Raw genomic sequence first — 10,155 nt, forward strand, 5'->3', positions numbered from 1 at the left:
TGAAGATTCAAGTCCTATTTTCTCAACATTATAACAGTTATATTCAGTTGTAGACATAGAATCTCTCATATTTTCTCAATTCTTGGAAAGCATAATTACGCCTTCGCCATCGCACCTGATAAGACAACTCGTGTCCATTGGTAATGTCCCATATACCGTCCTTTTTACTCTAAATTTTGACATATTTGTAAACATTGGAGGAATCTGTCACTGGTCATTGAGACTTTATTGCAAACACAACTCAGGAATACAGTCTGCAACTTGAGCTTACTCTATCAGTGAACATTCTTAGACAAGTGAGGAAGGATGAAATTCAGGCAAAACCACCAGTAATTTTAATGAATTGCAACCGGCCTTTAAATGAGGATTTTTTTTAGTTTTTCCTTTTTCACGAAGAATGAAGAGTCAAGATAATGACTACAAAATCAAATAAAAGTTAATATAATCGGTATAAAAGCCTTTCCCAATGAAACATTTCATTATGTCATTATGAGATTTGAAACCATGGGAAGTTATCATTAAACAGGAAAAGTCAAGATAATCCGTCATCATGTCACTATGAGATTTAAAACAGTGAGGAGATCATCATTAAACCTTCTAAAACTCTTATAATATAATTGATTAACATTTAAATAATGGATTTCATAAAAACATAATTTGGAATTAAATCTACAGCATATAGTAGCGAATAATCGAATACCAGGAGAACATTACATATCTATGGAGTACAAAGAAGAACATCGTAAACCTTTCATTCGAGAACATTACATATCTATGGAATACAAAGGAGAAAGAGAGAATTTATATTTATTCGACATGACATCTTTATTATGGTTGTTATTATTATCAGCCAGCTCTGCAAACAATCATGTTGAGGTTATCACTGTGCTGACAAGTTAAGGTTCTGATCAGTTGACGAGGAGGAAAGAACCCTAGCTGAAGGAGCAGAATGCACTTTACGATTACCTTTTCTGCTTAGCTTGTTCTTTACCGCAGTAGTCGAAACCACGACAGTGACAACACTGGTGACTACAAGAGCAGTTTTTGCTGCCAAAGAAACAGCATGACCTATTGGCTTTTGAAGCCTTTGTATGCTGTGGCATAAAACTTTGAAAAAATTTCCCTTGGACTCTGTGTGGTCATTTTCTATGTATACATCAGGAACTAATCGCTTGCATGTTTGGGAGTTTTTCAAATCAGATTCCATTCCATCTTCAGTCTCTGTTCTCCATCCCAGCAACTTCATGGCATCATTCCTCAACAAAAGGTTGGGATCTTCATATTTTTTGGCGTGCTTCTCATCTGACCTAGCGAATGAAAGGCATTCTGGTAAGAGCATGGGGTGAGATGGTTGATGCGAGTTATCATTTTCAACAACTTCCTCCCCTGCGAATGCAAGTGCCTCCAGCACAACGTCCCGTTCTCTTCCCTCATGTCGCCTTAACCGCTCCACGAAAATTCTCTTACATTCCTCAAGATCATACAAAGATGCCTCCCTATCAGCTTGCTGTTGCTGCAGCAAAATCTACAAATAAACAATATATATTATTTTCATAATCAAGCAATCCACATAAACTGTTAATTCATAAATCTTAGTCCCGTATCTGAGTTATTTGCAAGTGCTTTTCAATGCTTTCATCTTATATACAGACAGAGGAACATTGAATTTGCAACAACTGAATATTCAATTTGAATTTTATTTGTAACCCACTTTATATCTGCGCCCTCATATTTTCACTCATTCAAGAATTTGCAACAACTGCTTATTATAAATAGTTTGGATGTTTCAGACAAATATGCATGTTACACAGGGCAAGATGCATGTTGCAAACCCTTTGTAGGAAAATTTCTGAAATTTAAATAGTTTGGATGCTTCAGACAAAGATGCATGTTGCAAACCTTTTGTAGGAAAAATTCATAAATTTAGTGGACATGAGCGAATTCAACTGTTAGAACAAAGATAACTTCACTTACATCTCTCAAATTTCCTGAATATTTCTGAATCTGCAACGAAATTATGCTAAGGTGCAGCAAAACAGGATTTAGAAACCTGGCAATAAGAGGTTGCTTTGTTCCCTAGCTAGTTTTAGCACATATTTCATCGATCTATGTTATGGTATAATACTACAACTGACAGAGGGGAAATTACCTCTTAAACATTGATATGGGTCCAACACGAAAACCCAATCTCATCAGTGTGGTTATTCCGATTACTTGCTTAATGTGTTATGTGTTGAAAAGATTGAACAGGCTAGTAGGACAAAATTGAACAGGCTGAGGATTCTTTACAAGCCAATGGGCTGCTTTACATCCGAGCCACATGCCTTCCTTAATGAGGGAGAAGCTGAGAGAGTGGACTGATATCACAACATCCCCGGTAAAACCAGATCACGGGAAAGGACAAAATGACAAGAAACATATCCCTGTAAAACACAATCTATTAAATCACCCTTCCATACCCCTCGTGTCCCATATGTTAAAATCTTCGAGAAACTTATGTCCCCGGAATTTAACAAATTAGCAAGAAGACCTGCAGAGTCCATGGAACTTCCCAATCCGCTGCGATACATGAAACCATTGGCCATAAGTAAGATTTAAAAATCAACAAAGCACCACGCTCGGTTTAAATGAGTCGATACTCCCTCAACTTAACTTGATTGTGAATTTTGGAATACAATTCTAAGGACAGGAGTTATGTCAGATCTGGCTCTTATTTATGTGATTCTAAAATATTCTCAAATATCTGCGGTCTGATTCTAAAATTCTAGATAAAAATAATTATCCCTCCACTATCTGATTATAAAATATTTTCAAAATTTACTTATCTAATTCTATAATTTTAAATAAAAATGACCATCTATATTAAAAAAATTCCACAACATAATCATTAAAATGACTACTCTTCTGATTATAAAATATTTTCAAAATTTACTTATCTAATTCTATAATTTTAAATAAAAATGACCATCTATATTAAAAAAATTCCACAACATAATCATTAAAATGACTACTCTGCATTTGGAATTGCATATGATGACCAGATAAATTTAACCAGACTGATCACCTTGGGTGCAGCTTTTCCAGCCTGTTTATGCAACATGGTATGGTCGTAGAAGACCCTCTTCTGTGAACTCTATAATAACTGTTTATGGCATTGGGAAGAGAGTCTAAATGTACTCTACAAATAAATCAATGTACTCTACAAATAAATCTAAATGAATTTAGATTATACATATATATATATATATATATTTATATATATATTTTCAAATTGTCAAGGATTTTTTAAATAGTTAGAGTGTTTTTTTAAATAATTAATAAATGTAGATTAAACTGAATCTATACCAATGTAAAGAGTATTTAATAAAATAATAATAAACATTTTGTAGTAGTGGGAAGAGATAAAAAAGTGAGTAAACATCAAGATTATATTTGAAAAAAAAAACTATATTTCTGATCTAGGTTATAGGAAATTGGAAATTGGATTTTCAGGATATATCATGTAGTAATATTATAATGTACTATGGAGATAGAAAGATTAACTATAAATTTTGGAATATTTTAGAAATTCGATAAACCTAACTTAGATGACATTAGGAATGGGATTGGGAACAGGAAGGGGCTAAATTGAAATGGGAGGGAGAGAAATGGGAAATGGTTCTCCTACTTATTGAGAAGTGGAACAACACAGAGTTTGAGCTAAGTTCTAGCCACCATGCCTCCAAAAGCCAATGATACTGCAAGGGCTCATTGTGATATGATTGATCTCAAATAATCTGCAAATATTGTCAAAAATCTATTGAATTATGGGGCAGTAACAGGTTCAAGCAACACTTAGCTGGGATAGGAAGCCATGTAAAGCCATGTAAAGCACCAAATGAAGTAATAAGGCATATTTTCATAATTTTGAGACTCTAGAAGCCATTTAGAGCCTCATTGATTATATATTTTGTTGTTGTTATGTATTGTACTTGCTGCCATTTTGATATATTCACCTTGACATGGTATATATATGAGCAAACTTTGTATATTTTGTGTCTATTGGTTTGGAATCATAGTTTTAAATCTTCAAAATAGTTTTTTTTATTAGAAATTAATTATTTTATGTGTTTTTTTAAAACCTTGTTCATTGAGATCTAACCATTCTAGGTATGACTAGTTCCATTTGAAACCAGTTTATTAGGTGGATTAGTCCTCTCACAGGTTCTGGTTTTTAGAACTATGATATATATATAGAGAGAGAGAGAGAGAGAGAATTTTTTTTAATAGTTAATAAATTTAGATTAAACTGAATCCATAACAATGTAAGAAACATTAAGGAAATAATAATAAACATTTTGCAGTAGTGGGAAGATCATATTTGAAAAAAAGAAGCTATATTTCTGATCCATGTTACAAGAAATTGGAACTTGGATTTTCAGGATATATCATATATATCATGTAGTAATATGCTAATGTAGTGTATAATTTACTATGGGGATAGAAAGATTAACTGTAAATTTTGGAATATTTTAGAAATTTGATAAACCTAACTTAGATGACATTAGGAATGAGATTGGGTATAGGAAGGGAGATGTATTAAAGAGATAGTAAATTTTGGAATATTTTAGAAATTTGATAAACCTAACTTAGATGACATTAAGAATGAGATTGGGCATAGGAAGGGAAATATATTATACAGATAAAAAGATTAACCGTAAATTTTGGAATATTTTAAAAATTTGATAAACCTAACCTAGATAACATTAAAAATGAGATTAGGCATGGGAAGATGGATGTACTAGGGAGATAAAAAAAATTAACAATAATTTTTTATAATAGTTTAGAAATTTGATAAACCTAACTTAAATGACATTAAGAAAGGGATTGGGAAGGTAAGGGAGAGCGAAATGGGAAATGGTTATCCTACTTACTTAAAGCAGATTCAACATGAAGAGTAATCTGATATAACAACGCTTATTGTGCATCTAATTCATAATTATTTTAAAATTTTATATCCAAACCTGCAAGCAATCGAGTTGTTCTTCAAGAACCACCAAAGCATCTCGAATAGAAGAGAGGCTCCTCGCTTCCATGGATCTATCGACGCCCACTTCAGTCTGCGAGAAGTTACCTCCATTCACACACCCTCTTTTATCACCATCCACAGAAGGTGCTGTGTTTTCGCCACTGATTGCAGTGTCACAATGTAACACCCTCTCTATGGCGTCCTCAATTTTCGCATGCAGTTGTGATGCCTGGCCCAACACAACTGTTATCTCATCCATCTCCATTGATATTATGATAAGATTATTGATATCGAAGTGAAATTCAGCGACTGCAGCCTTCGGTTATATAATTGATTCAAAGCTTATGAATACTGAGCAACTGACCAAGTACAATATGGGAATCGAAAGCTTCGGCACCTGGTAAAACTAAGCAAAAAATGAAGAGAAAACCTTATATTTAAGGTCAGCTAGGTTGCTAGCTTAACAGTCGGAAAGGAGGGGGGGTGAGCGAATTTCAAACAACAGCATGGCTCAGTACCAACCATACACTTACATAGATTCCTTAAAGGTCAGCTCGGTTGCACAGTAGAAAAGGAGGGGGGTGAACGAATTTCAAACAATAGCGTGTCTCAGTACGAACCATACACTTGCATAGAATTCTTAAAGATGGGAGAGCAAGTAATTGAGGCAAAGCACATGCCACGAAGACCTTATAAAGGCAACGGAAGGTGAGATGTAGGAGCCATCAAGTGGAGAGGGCTCCTTGAGTTGGAGTTCCCAGATGAAATCGGCTCGACACGTAATTTATTCTTGGACTTCGCAGAGGCTACTATCCCAACGCTTCAGAATTCGATCCTGCCTTACGTTTTGCTCCCCTGATTAGACAAGTCTACAAGACTTTGCGAGGGTTACTGTGCATTTTTTGGTACCGTAGCAACGATCATGTATTCTCTAGATTTGGCTAGAAACGTCCAGAAGGATCGCCCTTCTCTCGATTTGACTGGAAATGTCAACAAGGTTCTCAGATGGATTAATTATTATCAACGTTGTCTGCAGGTCGATTTGACTACTAAAATGTACGATTATATAATATTTTTTATAATTATATATATACAAAAGTGGGCAGCATTTTATTTTCATCATGTTTAATTGATTATAATATAATATTTTTTATATTTTTATATATCTATTTTTATAAGTTTAGTAGGACTCCATTTTCATCGTGTCCAATATCTCAATCTGGGCACATAATTGAATCTGTGACTTCACATCAAAAAGTGCCTTAATAAGAGCACAGGATCATAGTCTATCCAAAATCCCCTAGACCTTTTATAATATTATATTATATAAACATTTTTACAATTTTAAATAATTTATTTATTTTAGTTAAATTAAAAGTTTTCTTTTAATATATGAATGTCTACCAGAAAGATTACTACATTGTTAGTGAGTTCTATAACGAAAATTGCTACAATAATTGACTAACAATGTTAGATATTTTTAAAAACATACCATCCATTAATTATGTTTTCCATCTCTGATTCTTTGATTTTATCCTTTCTTTTTATTTTCCTCATCATGTATCTATTTACCATTTCTTTCCTCTTATTCTTCTAAACATTTCCCTTTTTGACCCTCTACTTTCTTCTTGTGTTTCTAATTATATACCTCATTAATCTTATTCTCTGGTTTTTAAGTCATATATTTTTCTATTTTCTCCATTGTGCTTTCCGATCCAACCCTTCCATTCTATTTATTCTCTTTCCTTTAATACTATCTTGATTTTTTTTTTTGTGCATATAGAGGAATTGAACTTGGTCGAGCTCTTAGTGGCATGATATCGGGTAATTTCCAACAACTACTACTATAACCTCTCTTACTTGCATGATTTTCCACATCTATAATATTTAAGTGAGCCCACGCTAGTCTGACCTATAAAAGGTCCACAAGATTAATCAAGTGGATTTGAATCTTAAACCACATACTTCATATAAGACTTCATATCATTGTTGTTGCCAATAAATACCATAAAAAATATATTTATTATAATACTATCTTAATTTGATTTTGAATTTATATCTCTTTTATTATTACTTTATACAGATAGAGTAAAAAAGTTTGATTAAATCTTCAAATAATTTAATACTATATTTTTCAAATAAAGAAATTATATATATATATATATATAATAACAATAATAAAATTATTTAAAATATCTATATCTATATATATACATAAATAAATTAAATAAAGTACCAATTAAATTAAATAATAATACTTTTATTAAATTTAAATGATCAAAATTTATTATTATTATTGCTTTATTTAAGCCATAAAAAATAATGATCGTTAATTAATTATCTTACTTCATTTTATCATTGGAAAAAATTAAAATGTTTTCACTTAGTAAGCTTTATTGAATTGTGACGAATTTAAATATAAAGATATATAATTAAAGACAAAGTTATTTTAAATTTTAAATTTCACATATTACCTATTTTTGCTAATAATATATATAGTTTTATCTATCTATTTCTATATTTATATATATAAGAGGTGAATACCATTAAATTGAGAAAATCATATATTATTTTATCTATATATAGGTGAATACTATTAAACTACAAATATATATTTATTTTAGGAAAATCTTATATATCTTAACTTTATAATTAAGAAATATTTGTTTAAATTCTCACAAATTTATTGGATAAATGATAGAAATAGTAAATGATTAATAATATATATTTTATTAAATATTAAATTTATCAATAATTTATATTTAATAAATAAACAATAATTTAATAATAAAAGAATTATATTTTGGTGTTATAATATTTTATTAAATAAATTATATTGAAAAAATATATCTTTTAATGGTCAATAAATTATTAAGTTAATAAATTAAATATAAATATTTTATTTAAATAAATTAATAATTAAAAAAATGATTTAATACTAATCATTTCTTCTCTTCTTTTCGTTTTACCTCAATAATATGAAGTACTTTATCACTTTCAAAAACTTAATACTATATTTATAAAATTAAATAAGAAATCTTTTAATGAACAATAAATTTTCAAAACTACTTTCCTAATAAAAATAATTTATATAAATTATTTTATCAAGTATCAAATATAACATTTTATTCTTTAAAATATAAAATACATGGTATGATACCTTTATTTATAAGAATAATATTTACATAAATAAATTGGTTAAACAAATAGTCAAAAGAATAAAAAATTAATAATGTAAATAGTTTGTTAAATGTCTAAAAAACTTGCTACATTATCAATTATATTCACAAGAATAAATGATTAATAATATGTTGTTATACATAAAAATAAAAGCATCAATAACATAATACTTTACACCATTCCAAATCTCAAAATAATTTTATTGAGCTACAACAAATCTATTTACATTAACCAGAATAATTTTCAAAAATTGAAAGTTCATGATGTGTTATTTTATTGAACATTGATTTTTTAAAATTATTTTACCAAAATTTTAATAAATCCATTTAAAAAAATAAAATATTAACCAAATTTAATCTATTAACTTTATATTTATAAAAAATTAAAATTAATACTATATTAATAGAATCTTACATTATTAAAATAAAAACACTTTAAATATTTAACAGATATTTCTTCTCATTTTTTTTTCAAACTAAAACATCTCTAAAACAATCTTCCCTAAACATCGACAATTTTATCATAAATACTCGTAATAGCTAATAAAAGAAACTATATTAACATGATACCATGTCTAAGTCCGAACTATAATCAATCTTTTTGAAATACTTCGCATAAACAAAAGGTTAGAAGCACAATTATTTGTGCATTACCTTAATACCATGTTATGGTTAAAAACGACGACCCATAATTCATAATGTTTTTAACAATATTTGAATATTGTACTTTGTCTTTGGATACCTAAAAGGTTGGCGGCAACGGCTATGCAAAGTTGAAAAGGATTGAAATGTGCACCATTCTCAATCCCGATTCAATTGTCCCATTTGTAGTATTTAGGTGTTTTAATTTTTCTGAATATGTACGACCACTTGTATTTAGGTGTTTTAATTTTTCTGAATATGTACGACCACTTAGATTTTATGTTTGTAAGTGAAATTATTGACCCTTTTTCCATTATAGGCCAAACATATCTTTGAAGACTATGAATTTCATGTTGACTACTCAAATTTTAGAAAGCAAACAACTCATCTCATATATGTTGTCAATCTTGTTCCAATACAAAAGTTGTTATTATATACGATAATTTTTGGTTTGAAAAAGGGATGATTATTTATTTAATGTGATAATTATATGATTGATATGGCCATACCGAGAGGGAGAGATGATGGGGAATTTCAAGTGGTTAGGGTTTGAATACATCGAAGGAGGCTAGGGTTAATTACAAATCTGGGAGGGTTCTGACCTCGCGGTGCCTCAGGGTTATATCCAAACCTGCAAGCAATCGAGTTGTTCTTCAAGAACCTCCAAAGCATCTCTAATAGAAGAGAGGCTCCTCGCTTCCATGGATCTATCGACGCCCACTTCAGACTGCGAGAAGTTACCTCCATTCAGACAGCCTCTTTTATCACCGTCCACAGAAGGTGCTGTGTTTTCGCCGTTGATTGCAGTGTCACAATGTAACACCCTCTCTATGGCGTCCTCAATTTTCGCATGCAGTTCTGATGCCTGGCCCAACACAATTGATATCTCATCCATCTCCATTGATATTATGATAAGATTATTGATATCCAAGTGCATTCAGCGACTGCGGCCTTCGGTTATATAATTCATTCAAAGCTTATGAATACTGAGCAACTGACCAAGTACAATATGGGAATCGAAAGCTTCGGCACCTGGTAAAACTAAGCAAAAAATGAAGAGAAAACCTTAAATTTAAGGTCAGCTAGGTTGCTAGCTTAACAGTCGGAAAGGAGGGTGGTGAGCGAATTTCAAACAACAGCATGGCTCAGTACCAACCATACACTTACATAGATTCCTTAGAGGTCAGCTCGGTTGCACAGTAGAAAAGGAGGGGGGTGAACGAATTTCAAACAATGGCGTGTCTCAGTACCAACCATACACTTACATAGAATTTTTAAAGATGGGAGAGCAGGTAATTGAGGCAAAGCACATGCCACGAAGACCTT

At 30.9% G+C, this 10,155-nt stretch overlaps 1 protein-coding gene across 1 annotated transcript; it reads right to left on the minus strand.

The window, feature by feature from the left end:
* Positions 1-868: 868 nt before the first annotated feature.
* On the minus strand, positions 869-9,730 carry LOC149160608 (plastid division protein PDV2-like). The gene is made up of 2 exons (XM_089436991.1): positions 9,461-9,730; positions 869-1,525 (listed from the first exon to the last, which is right to left on the minus strand). The coding sequence occupies exons 1-2, from the start codon at positions 9,728-9,730 to the stop codon at positions 881-883; spliced, it is 915 nt and encodes a 304-aa protein (XP_089293117.1). The 3' UTR covers positions 869-880.
* Between the last annotated feature and the right edge of the window lie 425 nt (positions 9,731-10,155).

This window comes from Pinus tabuliformis, chromosome 5_2 (assembly GCF_031772625.1).
Source record: "Pinus tabuliformis cultivar Carrire ecotype Pingquan chromosome 5_2, CPIR1, whole genome shotgun sequence".
Classification (NCBI taxonomy): Eukaryota; Viridiplantae; Streptophyta; class Pinopsida; order Pinales; family Pinaceae; genus Pinus; species Pinus tabuliformis.

Bases quoted from the DNA above. Each gene is read 5' to 3' on its own strand.
- LOC149160608 (XM_089436991.1), bottom strand. From the start codon at position 9,730: ATGGAGATGGATGAGATATCAATTGTGTTGGGCCAGGCATCAGAACTG. The intron at 1,526-9,460 runs GTTTGGATATAA...GTTTATTTGTAG, and splicing joins AACAACTCGATTGCTTGCAG to ATTTTGCTGCAGCAACAGCA.